Source organism: Pongo abelii, chromosome 10, assembly GCF_028885655.2.
Source record: "Pongo abelii isolate AG06213 chromosome 10, NHGRI_mPonAbe1-v2.0_pri, whole genome shotgun sequence".
Classification (NCBI taxonomy): Eukaryota; Metazoa; Chordata; class Mammalia; order Primates; family Hominidae; genus Pongo; species Pongo abelii.
Window position 1 is genome coordinate 6,778,235 of NC_071995.2, and position 18,714 is coordinate 6,796,948.

General features: G+C 48.1%; 1 protein-coding gene across 1 annotated transcript; it reads left to right on the forward strand.

Annotated features, from left to right (window-relative positions):
- Positions 1-1,248: 1,248 nt before the first annotated feature.
- Positions 1,249-9,312, forward strand: COPS7A (COP9 signalosome subunit 7A; the record flags this gene model as incomplete). The annotated part of the gene is given in 7 exon segments (NM_001132942.1): positions 1,249-1,801; positions 4,878-4,953; positions 5,175-5,263; positions 6,202-6,404; positions 7,858-7,963; positions 8,125-8,276; positions 8,450-9,312. Coding segments are annotated over 7 exon segments (828 nt in total). The 5' UTR covers positions 1,249-1,639.
- Positions 9,313-18,714: the final 9,402 nt, after the last annotated feature.

Consider the following 18,714-nt stretch of genomic DNA (forward strand, 5'->3'; position numbering starts at 1 on the left):
TCTTTTTTTCACTTTCTTGTCTTTCCATTACTTATAAGTTTCTTAATTTTCCTGGGTTCAGTTTTTCCATCTGGAAAGTGGAGATAACAATTACTAGATCGTTGTATCAGATGAATTAAGTAATGCTCATGGCTTAACACAAAGGCCAAGATGTCATTAACTTTGACCTTCTGCAAGCCTGCTGTGAAATATAAAACACTACAGAAATGCTAGTTGTTTTTGTTTTTATTAAAGTATCATGTTGAATAGAAAGATGGTTTTGAGTTTGAAAAGCTCCAGATAAATCCTTGGATTTTTATGAGCCTCAATTTCCTTTTCTGTAAAATGAGAACAACATAGGGTTTTTTCCTCCCCAAGAAATTAAGAGTCCATGTACTGAAAGCATCATTCTACAAGTATTAATACATATGTAGTAATCATGGTAGAGGTTGTCCTGAAGTCACACTGGGAATATTTGTGAGGATTCAACGGAATAAAATTTTGAAAGATGTCTGACCAATAGTGAGCACTCAATACATGTTAGCTATTATTCTCTCTTTTATTTTTCTCACTTCTTTTCTCCTGCTCTTCAAAAAAGTGAGTGGTTGAACCACTTAGGTGATATCTGCTGCTAAAATTCTATTATTGATTATTGTTTGCTTCCTCTCTGCCCCTTATTTCCTCATCCTGTTTTTTTCCCCCTCTTCTTCACTCCTTCCGTTACAGCTTTTCTCTTGCCTCAGGTATCCAGTGCAGTCCTGATCTCCAGCTCTCCAGCGGCTTAGAACAGACACAGAATGGGCCGGGACCAGGGACCCACCAGAGTCGTCTGTATTTAGTGGCTGGCGCTCTTCCACTAATAAAGTTTTATTGAAATAAAGCATTTAAAAAGGCGCCCGTCATTCTTCCCCCAGCGACCAATCGGAGAGTAGAATGCCTGCGTCCCTCACTGGAGCTTCAGCTGTCGGAACGCGGGGGTGGGGCATGTCCTGCCGAAATTTGCGTCCTTAGAGCGGAAGTACGGCCGGAAGCCCACCATAGAGTTTAGTGGCCAGAGCGACTCTTCAGGGAGGTGGCAGGAAAGGCTTGGAACAGCTGCCGGAGGTGACGGAGCGGCGGCCCCGCCCGGTGCGCTGGAGGTCGAAGCTTCCAGGTAGCGGCCCGCAGAGCCTGACCCAGGGTACGACGAAGCAGTCGGCGGGAGCCCACGGTCGCTGGGCGGTGTCTTTAAGGGAGGGGGCGGAGCCACGTGTAAGCTTCATTGGGGGTGAGGTCACGTGGTTGTGGGCGCGTGCGGGGCAGCAATGGAGAGCTGAGGGAGCGTCGTCGTTAGGGTGGACACCATGCGACACACATTTCTCCTTTGCATTCTGTGTCTTGGGGTTCAATGGGGTGCACGTGATGGGGCTTGGAGTTAGGCCCAGGGGAGGGGGTGGGTGTGGCAGCCTTGTATAGTGGCTGACTTTAGGATTCCTAGATCAGAATTCTAGACCGCTCTATGTCTGATTCCTCACCGCAGAACGGACTTAGTGCCTTTACAATCCAGTCCCTCAGCCTTGTGCTTCCCATCCGACCAGCCATCGGGGACCTCTAGCTTCACATCCTCTTTCCTTGCAGCTCTGGACATCCTGAGCCCAAGTCCCCCCAGCTCAGTGCAGTCATGAGTGCGGAAGTGAAGGTGACAGGGCAGAACCAGGAGCAATTTCTGCTCCTAGCCAAGTCGGCCAAGGGGGCAGCGCTGGCCACACTCATCCATCAGGTGCTGGAGGCCCCTGGTGTCTACGTGTTTGGAGAACTGCTGGACATGCCCAATGTTAGAGAGGTGGGTTGCTGGCTTGAATAGCCCTCAGAGAAGGGTGGGCAAAGGTTTGAATTTGAGAATGGGTGGGCAGGGCTCATTTTGTGATCCCATAACCGTTCAGTTGAACAAGAAAACAGTGATAATTAAATGCCAACTTGCAGAATTAACCAGTAAACAAGCAAACCAGCTTTCCTTTGGAGATAAGGGATCTGTAAAGCCCACTATTTTTCATTTTAAGCAAAAGAGCATGTTATTCAGAATAGAAAACCTGATTTCCAGCCGGTCTCCACCAGTGTAGTAGCTGTTAATTCTCATGTCACCTTGATCAGGTCACTTTTGTTTTAGGGCTTCAGCTTTCTCTTTTTTTTTTTTTTTTTGAAACGGAGTCTTGCTCTGTCACCCAGGCTGGAGTGCAGTGGCGCCATCTCAGCTCACTGCAAGCTCTGCCTCCCGGGTTCACGCCCTTCTCCTGCCTCAGCCTCCTCAGTAGCTGGGACTACAGGCGCCCACCACCATGCCCGGCTAACTTTTTTGTATTTTTAGTAGAGACGGGGTTTCACTGTGTTAGCCAGGATGATCTCGATCTCCTGACCTCGTGATCTGCCCACCTTGGCCTCCCAAAGTTCTGGGATTACAGGCTTGAGCCACCACGCCCAGCCAACTTTCTCTTTTAAAAATGGAGACAATACTGCTCCTCTGTTGTGGGAATGAAGTTAGATTATGGGAAAGTGTGAAGTCGGGTACAAGTGGAAAGTGAACATGTTAAATTAGCATGCCCTTTTCTTCCTTATGTGCAGCGTATGCTAATCTATTCAAGTTAGCTAAGGGAGAACGTGTCTTTTTTCCCAAAGACACATGGCAAACTGCTAGGAACACAGCAGAGAGAACCGTTCACACAAAAGTGGCAGAGTTAATTTACAATCAGAGGAGGCAGCCTGAGTCCTGACATGCTGACAGTGGTATGTGGATAAACTGAGCTAAGTTGTTTGGGGCCTGTGGTTTAACCTTTTGGATCACTCTGTGATATGGCGAAAACTGGCTGACTTTTACTTGCTTTCATCTGCAGTGGAACTAAAGAGTATCAATCAAAGTGATGAAAAAGAAGCACTTGGCCGGGTGCGGTGGCTCATGCCTGTAATCCCAGCACTTTGGAAGGCCAAGGCAGGTGGATCACCTGAGGTCAGGAGGTGAAACCAATATGGCAGAATCCTGTCTCTATTAAAAATACAAACATGGCTGGGCACGGTGGCTCATGCCTGTAATCCCAGCACTTTGGGAGGCCGAGGCAGGCGGATCATGAGGTCAGGAGATGGAGACCATCCTGGCTAACATGGTGAAACCCCATCTCTACTAAAAATACAAAAAATTAGCCGGGTGTGGTGGCGGGCGCCTGTAGTCCCAGCTGCTTGGAAGGCTGAGGCTGAGGTTGCAGTGAGTTGAGTTCATGCCACTGCACTCCAGTCTGGGCGACAGAGTGAGACTCCATCTCAAAACAAAAACAAAAACAAAAACAAACAGGGCCGGGCATGGTGGCTCATGCCTGTTCTCAGCACTTTGGGAGGCCAAGGTGGGTGGATCATGAGATCAGAAGTTCAAGACCAGCCTGGCCAAGATGGCAAAACCCCGTCTCTACTAAAAATACAAAAATTAGCCGGGCGCGGTGGCAGGTGCCTGTAATCCCAGCTACTCGGGAGGCTGAGGCAGGAGAATCGCTTGAACCTGGGAGGCAGGAGGTTGCAGTGAGCCAAGATTGCACCACTGCATTCTAGCCTGGGCAACAGAGTGAGACTCTGTCTCAAAATAAATAAATAAAACAAACAAAAGCTCATGTATCCCAGAACTTAAAGTATAATTAAAAAAAAAAAAGGGAGGCGGAGGTTGCAGTGAGCTGAGATCGCGCCACTGCACTCCAGCGTGGGTGACAGTGCGAGACACCATCTCAAAGAAAAAGAAAAAGAAGCACTTATTAAGTGGCTGTTTACTGCCCTTCTTATGGTCTGGGAATACAAGAAAAGTACCAGGCATGGAGCGTACCCTTCTGAAGCTTGCATCCCAGTTGAAGAGAGAAGATGAATGGATATAAATCTGGATTATGTATTTATTTAGCAAGTATTTCTTGCGAGGCAATTACTGCATAGCTCTGTGGGATACCAGAGACTGGGTCTATAATCTTGTTGAAAGATATTCTTAGGTAGCAGCCTTCTGCAAGGATTGATTAAGTGCCAGAATGAAGCTGAGCACAGTGGCTCACGCCTGTAATCCCAGCACTTCGGCAGGCCAAGGCAGGTGGATCACCTGAGGTCAGGAGTTCGAGACCAGCCTGGCCAACGTGGCGAAACCCTGTCTCTACTAAAAATACAAAAATTAGCCCGGTGTGGTGGCGCACGCCTGTAATCCCACCTGCTTGGGAGGCTGAGGCAGGAGAATCGCCTGAACCTGGGAGACGGAGGTTGCAGTGAGCCAAGATCACGCCACTGCACTCCAGCCTGGGTGACAGAGGGAGATTCCGTCTCAGAAAAACAAAAAAGTGCCAGAATGAGTGATCCGTGGTAGGAGGAGAGGAAATCTGGGTGGACTGGGCTGGGTGATGCAAGACAGTGTCCTGGTCAGGTGTGTCTGAAGCAGAGACCATAAATTTAGATGTCTTTCTAGGCTGTGCAGCTGTCAGAGATGAGTGAGGCTGAGGCAGGAGTCTGGTGAATTGGGGAGTACTGGATACTGCCTAGACATATTCCAATTTAGAAACATCAAACACTCTGAGGGCCAGGCAACATAATTTGCAGTGTCTGGTGTGTGTGTCTGTTTGACCCTGAAAACTGAATGTCTTCAACTCTGAATTTAGGGTAGGAATTGGATGGTGTATGGAGCAAGAGGGCATTGTGGTTTGGGAGAATAGTGTAAACAAAGGCCTGAAGGTGGAATTGAGCCCTTCCTGTGGGAAGAGTGATCAGAGAGGCAGAGAACTCCTTTTGGTGAGCCAGGAGAGTTAACATTGGCCGGGAAAGATGGGGCCAAAAAGTGGAATTCCAAACAGGGTAAGGCTGGGAGGGTGGAGAGGGAAGACTTCCCGTCATCTCCTTTTTCCTCATTCTCGCAGCTGGCTGAGAGTGACTTTGCCTCCACCTTCCGGCTGCTCACAGTGTTTGCTTATGGGACATACGCTGACTACTTAGGTAACCAGAGGGGTTGGTGCTCTGGAGTAATGGAGATGGGAGAAGGGCAATTTCTGGAGGGACTCAGAAGAAATTCCTGGGATATCCCACTTAGATCCCTGGGTACATAGGGTCAGGGTCAAGACCTGAATTGGCACTGAAAGTGGGAGGAGAGGGAAGGAGGCTAGGGCTTCCCAAAAAACTGAAATCAGGATTCCTTACACTTTGTCGTTTTTCCCTAGCTGAAGCCCGGAATCTTCCTCCACTAACAGAGGCTCAAAAGAATAAGCTTCGACACCTCTCAGTTGTCACCCTGGCTGCTAAAGTAAAGGTGAGTGGCAGTCCCCCAGTCCTACTGTCTAGAGCATCCTTTTGTATGTCCTTGGGAGTCCACACTAGGACAGCCCTTGTCTAGACCATGGCTGCTTCCTGCCCTCCCCTCCTCCGAGGTCTGTATAGAAACTCCATTAGCAACTGTTTAGGCTAATGGTATTCTTAGTTTTCTGTGTTGTTTTTATTTTTTAATCAGCTTAAGTTCTAAATAAACATCTTTTGTGTTTTTGGTCAAAATAGCAACTAGGATGTTGTTCAGGTGTCGTTCAACAATACCTTCTTCCCCACTGCTGGAAACCGGGCTCTCTCCTGATGAAGTGCTAGGCTTCTCTTTGTTAGGATAAGAAATACATATCCCAGAAGTATCTCTGTATTCCTGTTAGGCTGTTTTTTGTCTAATATCACCACCCACCTCCCCAACCTGCCCAGTCTGCAGCCTCGCAATAGTTACTTGACTCTCAGTTGTCCTGGGGATTTAATTTAAACCAGGCTCTCTATTGAGAGATACCTCCAAAGGAATGCCTGTTGCAAGTAGGCAGAGTATAAATGATAAACAGTAACTCCAGACCTCTCCCACTTCCGCTTACTCCCCTATATCAAGCTGATCCTGACTAAGGACTGGGTGATACCCTGAGCTGTGGCTAAAGGAGTGACACCCAGGCAGATGTCATTTTCTCCCTCTGTGGTGTGTCAGGGGTGAGGGTGTTAGGGGAGCATTTTGTATTTTATTTAAGATTGTCCTTCTAATGGTGCTGTTTTTGAAGTGGGAATACTTTTATTTATTTTGCTTTAGAACCAGCCTCTTAGAGGAAGTGATTTAGGAATGGGGAGCGGAGGGCAGGTGGGCTGGGGCAGGGGAAAATGGAGGGAAGATTTTTGGAAGCCCTTCTCTGCTGCGGAGCCTCACAAATCCTGGCCTGATCTCCATGGCCCCAGTGTATCCCATATGCAGTGTTGCTGGAGGCTCTTGCCCTGCGTAATGTGCGGCAGCTGGAAGACCTTGTGATTGAGGCTGTGTATGCTGACGTGCTTCGTGGCTCCCTGGACCAGCGCAACCAGCGGCTCGAGGTTGACTACAGCATCGGGCGGGACATCCAGCGCCAGGACCTCAGTGCCATTGCCCGAACCCTGCAGGAATGGTGAGAACCGTATCCTGGCACTGTCCCCTTCCTTCTCACCCTGAGAAAGAGAAAGGTGCTTCAGGGTGAGAGAGGGCAGGAGCTGGGCTGGTCCGCAGAGGTGGAACCCAGGAGGATGAAGGGAAATGAGTTCATCCCTCCCAAGGCTTCTGGGGAATGCAGGAGTGGGGGAGGCCCTGGGAGGCGGCAGAAGTCAGTGTCCTTGATATCGTAGTTGGGGGAGGAAAAGGGAGTGGTACACTTGAGGGGATCCTAACCAGTAAGGTTGGTCGCCTGTCTTAGGCTAGACTCCGTCGATTGATCTGTAACTACCATTATCCACAGGCCGTGGACCTTTTCCTCTTTTTTATTTTCTTTGTGTCCCCATCTAACTTCAGGGTTTCTGTATTCATTAAGTCACCTCGTTTTCTCTTTAGCATCTCCTACCCTATTTTGTTTTCAGTTCCTACTCCCACTCTTGCACATCACTCCAGGCACTTCCTTATCCCTCTCTCACCACGCCGAGTGTCCATCCCACTCTTGCACATCACTCCAGGCACTTCCTTATCCCTCTCTCACCACGCCGAGTGTCCATCCCACTCTTGCACATCACTCCAGGCACTTCCTTATCCCTCTCTCACCACGCCGAGTGTCCATCCCACTCTTGCACATCACTCCAGGCACTTCCTTATCCCTCTCTCACCACGCCGAGTGTCCATCCCACTCTTGCACATCACTCCAGGCACTTCCTTATCCCTCTCTCACCACGCCGAGTGTCCATCCCACTCTTGCACATCACTCCAGGCACTTCCTTATCCCTCTCTCACCACGCCGAGTGTCCATCCCACTCTTGCACATCACTCCAGGCACTTCCTTATCCCTCTCTCACCACGCCGAGTGTCCATCCCACTCTTGCACATCACTCCAGGCACTTCCTTATCCCTCTCTCACCACGCCGAGTGTCCATCCCATTCTTGCACATCACTCCAGGCACTTCGTTATCCCTCTCTCACCACACCGAGTGTCCATCCCACTGCTAGGAGTATTATCACAGGTGGTTTCTAGGTGCCCTGGTGAGGGTTCCCAACTCAGATTCAAAATGCCAGAAGCTGTGTTCTGGCTCTGTTGCTCAGGTTGGAGTGCAGTGGCACCATCTTGACTCACTGCAGCCTCCAACCTCCAGGGCTCAAGCCACCCTCCACCTCAGTCTCTCGAGTAGCACGGGACTACAGGCTCGTGCCACCACATCCAGCTAATTTTTGTATTTTTTGTAGAGACGGGTTTTTGCCATATTGCTCAGGCTGGTCTTGAACTCCTGCGCTTAAGCAATTCGCCCATCTTGGCCTCCTAAAATGCTGGGATTACGGGGGTGAGCTACTGCGACCTGCCTCTAGGGTTCTTTTTGAGTCAGTTTTCTGCGAGTCTGTGATCGCAGCCCTTGTCTGCTGAGACTTCTCTCCCCTGACTCCCGCAGGTGTGTGGGCTGTGAGGTTGTGCTGTCAGGCATTGAGGAGCAGGTGAGCCGTGCCAACCAACACAAGGAGCAGCAGCTGGGCCTGAAGCAGCAGATTGAGAGTGAGGTGAGCAGTCAGGGGAGCAGGCAGACCCAAACCCCTCCAGCCTGGGCCACTTGTCCTTTGCGGAGAGGATTTGGATAGTGGCTGTAGCAGACAACCAGATGAGCAGAGGCTGGAAAGTTCTGGAACCTTTCTTGCTATCCCCATTCCTTTCATCCTGGTAGGTTGCCAACCTTAAAAAAACCATTAAAGTTACGACGGCAGCAGCAGCCGCAGCCACATCTCAGGACCCTGAGCAACACCTGACTGAGCTGAGGGAACCAGCTCCTGGCACCAACCAGCGCCAGCCCAGCAAGAAAGCCTCAAAGGGCAAGGGGTGAGCCAGGGTAGCAGGAACTGCTCACTTCCCGGGTGCCCTGCTTTTACCCCAGGGACCTCACTGTCCTCATTTCCTTCAGTTATTTGCATGGGATTAGGGAGTGGGGGAGCCTCCAGGGGTTAGGGGATTCCCTGCATTCTCTCTCTCTTTCTCTCTCTTCTCCTTGCCAGGCTCCGAGGGAGCGCCAAGATTTGGTCCAAGTCGAATTGAAAGGACTGTCGTTTCCTCCCTGGGGATGTGGGGTCCCAGCTGCCTGCCTGCCTCTTAGGAGTCCTCAGAGAGCCTTCTGTGCCCCTGGCCAGCTGATAATCCTAGGTTCATGACCCTTTACCTCCCCTAACCCCAAACATAGATCACACCTTCTCTAGGGAGGAGGCAAATGTAGGTCATGTTTTTGTTGGTACTTTTTGTATTTTGTGACTTCATGTGTTCCATTGCTCCCCGCTACCATGCTCTCTCCCTTGTTTCCTTAAGAGCTCAGCATCTGTCCCTGTTCATTACATGTCATTGAGTAGGTGGGTAGCCCTGATGGGGGTTGCTCTGTCTTGAGTATAACCCACAGGCGTTTTTTCTACCACCCCATCCCTGCATGCCTGATCCCCAATTCCTATACCCTACCCCTGACCTATTGAGCAGCCTCTGAAGAGCCGTAGGGCCCCCACCTTTACTCACACCCTGAGAATTCTGGGAGCCAGTCTGCCATTCCGGGAGTCACTGGACATGTTCATCCTAGAATCCTGTCACACTACAGTCATTTCTTTTCCTCTCTTTGGCCCTTGGGTCCTGGGAATGCTGCTGCTTCAACCCCAGAGCCTAAGAATGGCAGCCGTTTCTTAATATGTTGAGAGATGGTTCTTTCTTGGCCCTGGCCATCTCGGGAAGCTTGATGGCAATCCTGGAAGGGTTTAATCTCCTTTTGTGAGTTTGGTGGGGAAGGGAAGGGTATATAGATTGTATTAAAAAAAAAAAGGTATATATACATATATCTATATATAACATGACACAGAAATAAATCTATGAGAAATCTATCTACCTGAACCGGGTATCTTCTGTGTTTGATACTTGTGGATGGGAAGAAGACTCATTCCCAATTCACTCAAGCACAGTGCTGGAAAATGAAGAGACCCAGATACTATTTGCTGAGTCCCTGGCTGAGGCCTAGATCCCAAGCTGTATGGCTTTGGACAGGTTGCTCAGCATCCATTCAGAAGTAAAGGGTATGGCTGGACGCAGTGGCTCACGACCATAATCCCAGCATGTTGGGAAACCAGGGCGGGTGTATCACTTGAGATCAGGAGTGTGAGACCAGTCTGGCCAACATGGTGAAACCCGTCTCTACTAAAAATACAAAAAAATTAGCTGGGTGTGGTGGCGCATGCCCATAATCCCCTAAGGAGGCTGAGGCAGGAGAATCACTTGAACCTGGGAGGTGGAGGTTGCAATGAGCCAAGATCATGCACTCCAGCCTGAGTGACAGAGTAAGACTCCATGTCAAAAAAAAAAAAAGGCCGGGCACGGTGGCTCATGCCTGTAATCCCAGCACTTTGGGAGGCCGAGGCGGGTGGATCATGAGGTCAGGAGATCGAGACCATCCTGGCTAACACAGTGAAACCCCATCTCTACTAAAAATACAAAAAAAATAGCCGGGCATGGTGGCGAGCACCTGTAGTCCCAGCTACTCGGGAGACTGAGGCAGGAGAATGGTGTGAACCCAGGAGGCGGAGGTTGCAGGGAGCCGAGATCGTGCCACTGCACTCCAATCTGGGCGACAGAGTGAGACTCCGTCTCAAAAAAAAAAAAAAATGGATACTTACTGAAAGGCACTGGACATGCAAATGATGGCCACTGTTTCTGCTCTCAAGGAGCTTGAGTTCAGCCTATGTCCTGCCACCTCATAGAATTATAAGGGAAAGAGTTGATCATGAACTTGAATTTTCACATCAGAACCACACAGAACTGTCAGATCTGTGGCAAGAAGAAGCCATTGGACTCCTGCCCTCTGTCCACTAGAGCTCTCCAGGAAATGTGCTAGAAGGATCGGAATCCATGGCCTAGAGTGCTGCCATGGACTCCTTAGATTTGGAGAGCTCTAGTGTGAGGGACACTTGAGCCTTCATTTGCATGTAAAGTGGTTGCCTTCTGAGGGTCCTGGGGTTGACAGCTGCTCCCCAGAGCTTGTGATGTTCTTTAGGTGGAGATTTAGGACAGACCACTCTTCATTGGTCCTAAAGCTATCAGTCATGGAATTAGAAAGTGGGAGTGGGGGCTGGGCACGGTGGCTCACGCCTGTAATCCCAGTACTTTGGGAGGCCGAGGCAGGCAGATCACGAGGTCAAGAGATCAAGACCTTCCTGGCCAACATGGTGAAACCCCATCTCTACTAAAAATACAAAAATTAGCCGGGCGTGGTGGCGTTTGCCTGTAATTCCAGCTGCTCGGGAGGCTGAGGCAGGAGAATTGCTTGAACCCAGGAGGCAGAGGTTGCAGTGAGCCAAGATGGCACCACTGCACTCCAGCCTGGCGACAGAGCGAGACTCCGTCTCAAAAAGAAAAAAGAAAGTGGAAGTGGGATCCTGCGTTTTTGGGTTTTGTTTTTTGTTTTTGTTTTTGTTTTTTTTTTGAGACGGAGTTTCGCTCTTGTTGCCCAGGCTGGAGTGCAGTGGCGCGATCTCGGCTTACTGCAACCTCCGTCTCCTGGGTTCAAGTGATTCTCCTGCCTCAGACTCCCGAGTAGCTGGGATTACAGGCATGTGCCACCATGCCCAGCTAATTTTTGTATTTTTAGTAGAGACGGGGTTTCTCCATGTTGGTCAGGCTGGTCTCAAACTCCGGATCTCAGGTGATCCGCCTACCTGAGCCTCCCAAAGTGCTGGGATTACAGGCGTGAGCCACCACATCCGGCCAGATCCTAGGTTTTTGATTACAAAGTGGCTAGGTAAGCTTGTTGTCTTGAGCGGGGCAGTGACTTAATGAAACCAGTCTAGGGAGCCCCATTTCAGTAGTTGAAACTCTTAGCTTCTCAGCTTTTCCCTAGACAAGCAAGACTTGATTCTCAGTCTCTGCCTCTGAAATAAACCCCTTCTTCCCACACCTGCCAGTGTGTAAAAGTTGCTAACTCCTGGTGCTTTGAGCCTGTCCTGCCACCCCTGCCCATGCTCCAATTTTCCTTTGAAACTTAGTGTCACCTTTACCTGTAAGCTGCTCCCGGCTAATGGTGCCATGACTTCCCCAGCCTCCCTTATTCTAGCCTTTAAGAATAGCTCTCAAGTCCAGTGAGGGCTAGGCTGGGACTGCCTGACTTCACCCAAAGAGGGAGGGGAAACCATTCACATCCCAAGGTTATGGGACAAAGACAAATGCCATTTGCCTTTGATTCACAGAAAGAAGGGTCTTGGCTGTGAAGGCATGGGGAAAGGACAGTAGATTATTTGGGCGGTGGTGAGGATCAGTTTTTGACCGGGAAATTGGGTTCAGGATTTAGGGATTCCATGTGTAACCAGGCCCAGGGCACCAGGAGAATCTTCCTAACGAAGAATCGTGTCATCCACTTGCACACTCACACACATGCTGATCCTTACTGGATAGCAATCTTGGATGATTTTAGGGCTGGTCACAACAGTTATCTATTACTATGTAATAAATTACTCTAAAACCATGCCTTAAAACAACATATAAATATAATCTGTTTCTATGGGTAAGGAATCGGCAGGCTGAGCTTAGTTTTCTGCTTAGGTTTCTCACAAGACTGGAGTCAAAGTGTTAACTAGGGCCATAGTCCTCCCAGGGTTCAAATGGGGAGGATTTGCTTCCCAGCTCGCTCAGTGGTTGTCAGCAGGATTCACTACTTCACAGATGGTTGGACTGAGGACCTTATTTCCTGATTGACTGTTGGCCAGAGGCCACCCAGGTAGCCTTCTCCATCACAGCAAGAGCCAGAAAGGCAACACCAGCAAGATGAAGTCACAGTCTTTTGTTACTTAATCATGGAAGTGACATTACATCACTTTTACCAGTTACCAGGTCCAGTCTATACTCAAGGGGTGAAGATTACACGGGGTGTGACTGTCAGAAGGCAGGAATCATTGGAAACCATGTTAGAAGCTGCCTACCACAGGCAGTTATTCTGGGCCACCAGCATCAAAATCATCAGGGGAGCTTCTGAAAATGTGCATTCCTGGACCCTACTCCCACCCTTTTCTATTGAATTAGAATCTCCAGGGTGTGAACTGGAAATGTGCCCTCATCACCCTCATTGACTCTGAAAAGGGCTCTGAAAAGGCTACTGCAGGGCCTTGGAAGACATGTAAGGGGGCCCAAGGTCACCGTCTGAGAGAGAAGGGCAAAAGTGAAACTTTTGAGTACAGGGCAAGAGAGCAAGAGAAACTTGTCCTTTGAGGTTCTTAAGTACGTGGTTATATATTACAAGTGTGATAAGTACTTTAAGAAGTATTGGGTGACACGAAAGCATTTAACTGGGATCTACATCTTGCTTGGGGTCAGAAAAGCCTCCAAGGACATGACCTTTAAACTGAAACTAGAAGCCCAAGTAGGAATTAGCCAATGAAAGAGAGGGTGAGCATCTTGGATGGGAAGAATAGTGGGATAAAGGCCTGCAGGCAGAAAGGCTTCGTTCTGTGACCCACTGCCTGTCCCTCAATAGGAAATGCATAATTTGGGGAATGGGGCAAGATAGACAATTCTATACTTACTGTTCATTTATCAATCAATTGGCAAATATATCTTGTTTTTTGTTTTATTTTGCTTTTGAGACCATGTCTTGCTCTGTCACCCAGGCTGGAGTACAGTGGCATGATCATATGGGAATGGGGAGGGAAGCCCCAGGGGCCCAGAAAATGTCAGAAAGACACGGGAGGAAAATCAAGAGAACAATCCCATAAAAGTTTGTGAACTCCTGGGCTAAGCTCTGAGCTGCGCAAGCATAGATCTGTCCTTGAACAGCCTACCTAAGGCTTTGTGAACTGAATTACAGAATGGATCACTGTCCAGGTCTGACTTGCCACTGGGTGGCACCCGAGCCGGACTGATCCAAATAGCACGGCAAACACTTTTAAAATAAAACTGACATTGAAACCACAATGCCAAAAAGGCAGGTCAAAACTTGCTGCCTGAACCTGATTACCTGCTAAAACAAATTGCCATTCAACTTGTTCAACATGCTCCTTAAGATTTTAACAAGACCCAGAGCCTCAAAACATAATACTGAAAATATCCAGAGTATGATTTAAGGTGACTCAGCATACAAATAACTCTCCAGGGAAAAGACAACCAACCCCAAGGAGGCAGAAGTGTTGGAATTTAAAGCAAATGCTGCAAGCAGTCTAACCATGCAGGAAGAAGAAAGGGAGAATGCTTTTGAAACAAATATAAAGAAAGTCTTAGCAAAGAAATGGAAGATATAAAGAACCAAACAGAAAATAGCAATAACTAGGCCGGATGTGGTGCCTCATGCCTGTAATCCCAGCACTTTGGGAGGCCGAGCTGGACCAATCACCTGAGGTCAGGAGTTCGAGACTAGCCTGGCCAACTTGGTGAAACCCCACCTTTACTAAAAATACAAAAATTAGCCGGGCGTGGTGGCAGGCGCCTGTAATCTCAGCTACTCGGGAGGCTGAGGCAGGAGAATCGCTTGAACCTGGGAGGTGGAGGTTACAGTGAGCTGAGATTGTGCCATTGCACTCTCCAGCCTGGGTGACAACAGCGAGAATCTGTCTCAAAAAAAAAAAAAAAACCAAAAACCAAAACTTCCCAAACCTGGCAAAAGACAAACACAGATTCAAAAAGTTTGGTGAATAGGAAACAAGATATACTCAAATCCATGTCCATAGACAGAGTGGTGGCACACGCCTGTAGTCCGAGCTACTTGGAAGGCTGAGGCAGGAGAAACACTTGAACCTGGGAGGTGGAAGTTGCAGTGAACCAAGATCAAGCCAACTGCACTCCAGCCTGAGCGATAGAGCTAGACTCCGTCTCAAAAAAAAAAAAAAAAAAGAAAAAAATCCATATCCAGACACATCAGAATAAAATTGCTGAAGGTTAAACACAAAGAAAAAAGTCCTACAAGCATTCAGAAAAACAGTGCTTTTCACACAGGATAAAAATGACTCAAATGACTGCACATTTCTCGTCAGAAACTATGAAAGTCAGGTGGAACTAGAATGATAGTTTTAAGGGGCTGAACGGAATTAACTCAAAATCCTATATCCAGTGAAAATATTGCTCAGGAATGAATGTGAAATAAAGATATTCTCAGGTGAAGGAAAATTAGAATTTTTGTCACCGGCAAACCCACTGTAAAATAAATCCTAAAGGAAGTTCTTTAGGCAGAAGAGAAATGACACCAGAGGAAACACGGAACATTAAGGATGAAGAGCAGCAGCAATGGTAAATATAATAGATTATTTTTCTCCTTTTAAGTTCTTTAAAATGTTTATGACAGCTGAAAGAAAATTATAAATTTGATGTTTGTCTCCTCAAGAGGGAATTCTCTAAATATAATTTTAAAACAATTATAAATTCACCTAGAGCCATGCACGGTGGCTCACGCCTGTAATCCCAGCACTTTGGGAGGCTAAGGCGGGCAGAACACCTGAGGTCAGGAGTTGGAGACCAGCCTGGCCAACATGGTGAAACCCTGTCTCTACTAAAAACAAAAATTAGCCGGGCATGGTGGTGCATGCCTGTAATCCCAGCTACTTGGGAGGCTGAGGCAGGAGAATTGCTTGAACCCAGGAGGTAGAGGTTGCAGTGAGCCGAGATCGCGCCATTGCACTCCAGCCTGGGCAAGAAGAGCGAAACTCCGTCTCAAGAAATAAATAAATAAATTCACCTAAAAGACTGGGTGTGGTGACTCACACCTATAATCTCAGCACTTTGGGAGGCTGAGATGGGCAGATCTCTTCAGCCTAGGAGTTCTAGACTAGCCTAGGCAACATGGTGAAACTTCGCCGCTACAAAAAATACAAAAAAAATTAATGGGGCAGGGTGGCCTGTGCCTGTAGTCCCAGCTACTTGGGAGGCTAAGGCAGGAGAATTGCTTGAGCCTGGGAGGTGGAGGTTGCAGTGAGCCAAGATTGTGCCATTGCACTCTAGTCTGGGCGACAGGAGTGAAACCCTGTCTCAAAAATTAAAAATCAATAGATAAACTCACCTAGAACTAAGCATTTTTAGCATTTAGTATGTGGAGTTTCAGTATTTGTAGTATGTGGTATTTGTCATTTATAGTAATACATAATGACAACTACGAGATGAGACAGTAAAGGGAGCTACGTTGTGGTAAAATTTCTACATTTAACTTGAAGTGGTAGAAAAAAACTCTCTGAAAAGTATGTATTTTGTAATCCCCATAGTAAGGGTTAGTAAACCATATTCCACAGGCCAAATCCAGCCCACTGCCTGTTTTTGTAAATACAATTTTGTTGGACTGTAGTTACACCTCATTCATTACATATCATGTATGGTTGCTTTTGCACTACAGCATCAGATTTGGGTGTTGCAACACACATTGTATGGCTGACAAAGCTCATCATATTTACTGTATCTGGCCCTTTACAGAAAAAGTTTGCCGGCCCAGCGCGGTGGCTCTTGCCTATAATCCCAGCACTTTGGGAGGCCGAGGCGGGTGGATCATGAGGTCAGGAGTTCAAGAACAGACTGGCCAAAATGGTGAAACTCTGCCTCCACTAAAACTACAAAAATTAGCCAGGCGCGGTGGCAGGCGCCTGTAATCCCAGCTTTTCAGGAGGCTGAGGCAGGAGAATTGCCTGAACCCAGGTGGCGGAGGTTGCAGTGAGCCGAGATGTCCCCAGTGCCTGTCCTAGAGCAACCACTAAAGAAAAGAAAGCTGGGCGCGGTGGCTTAGGCCTGTAATCCAAACACTTTGGGAAGCCGAGGTGGGCAGATCAGGAGGTCAAGAGATTGAGATCATCCTGGCCAACAGGGTGAAACCCCGTCTCTACTAAAAAATACAAAAATTAGGCCAGGCGCCGTGGCTCCCGACTGTAATCCCAGCACTTTGGAAGGCGGAGGCGGGCAGATCACGAGGTCAGGAGATTGAGACCATCCTGGCTAACACGGTGAAACCCCGTCTCTACTAAAAATACCAAAAAAAAAAATTAGCCGGGCATGGTGGTGGGCGCCTGTAGTCCCAGCTAATCCGCGGGCTGAGGCAGGAGAATCACTTGAGCCCGGGAGGCGGAGGTTGCAGTGAGCCGAGATCGCGCCTCTGCACTCCAGCCTGGGCGACAGAGCGAGACTCCGTCTCAAAAAAGAAAAAGGGGCTGGGCACGGTGGTTCACACCTGTAATCCCAGCTCTTTGGGAGGCCGAGGCGGGCGGATCACGAGGTCAGGAGATCAAGATCATCCTGGCTAACACGGTGAAACCCCATCTCTACTAAAAATACAAAAAAATAGTCGGGCGTTGTGGCGGGCTCTTGTAGTCCCAGCTACTCGGGAGGCTGAGGCAGGAGAATGGCGTGAACTCAGAAGGCGAAGCTTGCAGAGAGCCCAGAGCGTGCCACTGCACTCCAGCCTGGGCGACAGAGCGAAACTGCGTCTCAAAAAAAAAAAAAAAAAAAAAAAAAAAAGAAAAAGAAAAAGAGAAGAAAATGATACAGAGATTTACTGGGTGAAAAAAAATCTATACATAAATTAAAAGGGAATACTAAATAACATTCAAGTAAACCAATACAAGGGTGGAAAATGGAGACAGAGAAATTACAAACAGAACAAACAGAAAATAAATAATAAATAATAGAAATATTGCCGGCCGCGGTGGCTCACACGTGTAATCCCAGCACTTTGGGAGGTCAGGGCGGGCGGATCACGAGGAGATCGAGACCATCCTGGCTAACACGGTGAAACCCCGTCTCTACTAAAAATACAAAAAAATTAGCCGGGCGTGGTGGCGGGCACCTGTAGTCCCAGCCACTTGGGAGGCTGAAGCAGGAGAATGGCGTGAACCCGAGAGGTGGAGCTTGCAGTGAGCCGAGACCGCACCACTGCACTCAAGTCTGGGCGACACAGCGAGACTCCCGTCTCAAAAAAAAAAAAAAAACAAGAAATAAATGCAAACATACTAATGATATTAATTTTTTATTTTTATTTATTTATTTTTGAGATGGAGTCTCACTCTTGTCGCCTAGGCTGGCATGCAGTGGCGCGAACTCGGCTTGCTGCAACCTCTGCCTCCCAGGTTCAAGCGATTCTCCTGCCTCAGCCTCCCGAGTAGCTGGGATTACAGGCACATGCACCACGCCCAGCCAATTTTTGTATTTTTAGTAGAGACACGGTTTCACCATGTTGGCCAGGACAGTCTCGAACTCCGGACCTCAGGTGATCCTCCCACTTTGGCCTCCCAAAGTGCTGGGATTACAGGCGTGAGTCACCACACCTGGGCAATTATATTAAATTTAAATGGCCGAGCTACAATTAAAAGACGGATAGGCTGGTGGTATACATCTGTAGTTCCAGCTACTTGGGAGGCTGAGATGGGAGGATTGCTTGAGCCTGAGAAGTTAATGCTGCTGTGAGCTGTAACTGTGCCACTGCACTCCAGCCTGGGTAACAGAGTGAGACCCTGTCTCAAAAAAAAAAAAAAAGAAAGAAAAAAAAAGACTCACTTCTTAACTCTAGCACTTTGGGAGGCTGACCCATGAGGATCACTTGAGCCCATGATTTTGACTCCAGCCTGTGCAACACAGTGAATAGAGACCCCATCTCTATTTTACAAAAATATCAAAATAATTTTTTTATTTTTACTTTTTATTTTTATTTTTTTTGAGACAGAGTCTCGCTCTATTGCCAGGCTGGAGTGCAGTGGCGCGATCTCAGCTCACTGCAACCTCCGCCTTCCGGGTTCACGCCATTCTCCTGCCTCAGCCTCCCGAGTAGCTGGGACTACAGGCTCCCATCACCATGCCTTCCTAATTTTTTTGTATTTTTAGTAGAGACAGGGTTTCACCGTGTTAGCCAGGATGGTCTCGATCTCCATAACTCGTGATCCGCCCACCCCGGCCTCCCAAAATGCTGGGATTACAGGCGTAACCACCGCGCCCAGCCAAAATAATTTTTGTAAAAGACCCAGAAATACAGTGTCTTAAAAAAGAAAACAAATACTTTTAAGTATGACATAGGTCGGTTAAAAGTAAAAAGATGGAAAAACACATATCATGAACACTAACCAAAAGAAAGTTGAAAATGGCTGTAGTAACAGTAAACTAAACTTCAGAGCAAAGAAAATTACCAGAGATAAAGAGGGACATTGGCTGGGCTTGGTGGCTTCAGCTTGTAATCCCAGCACTTTAGGAGGCCGAGGTGGGCAGATCATGAAGTCAGGAGTTCGAGACCAGCCTGGCCAACATGGTGTAACCCCATCAATACTAAAAATACAAAAAAATTAGCTGGGCGTGTAATCCC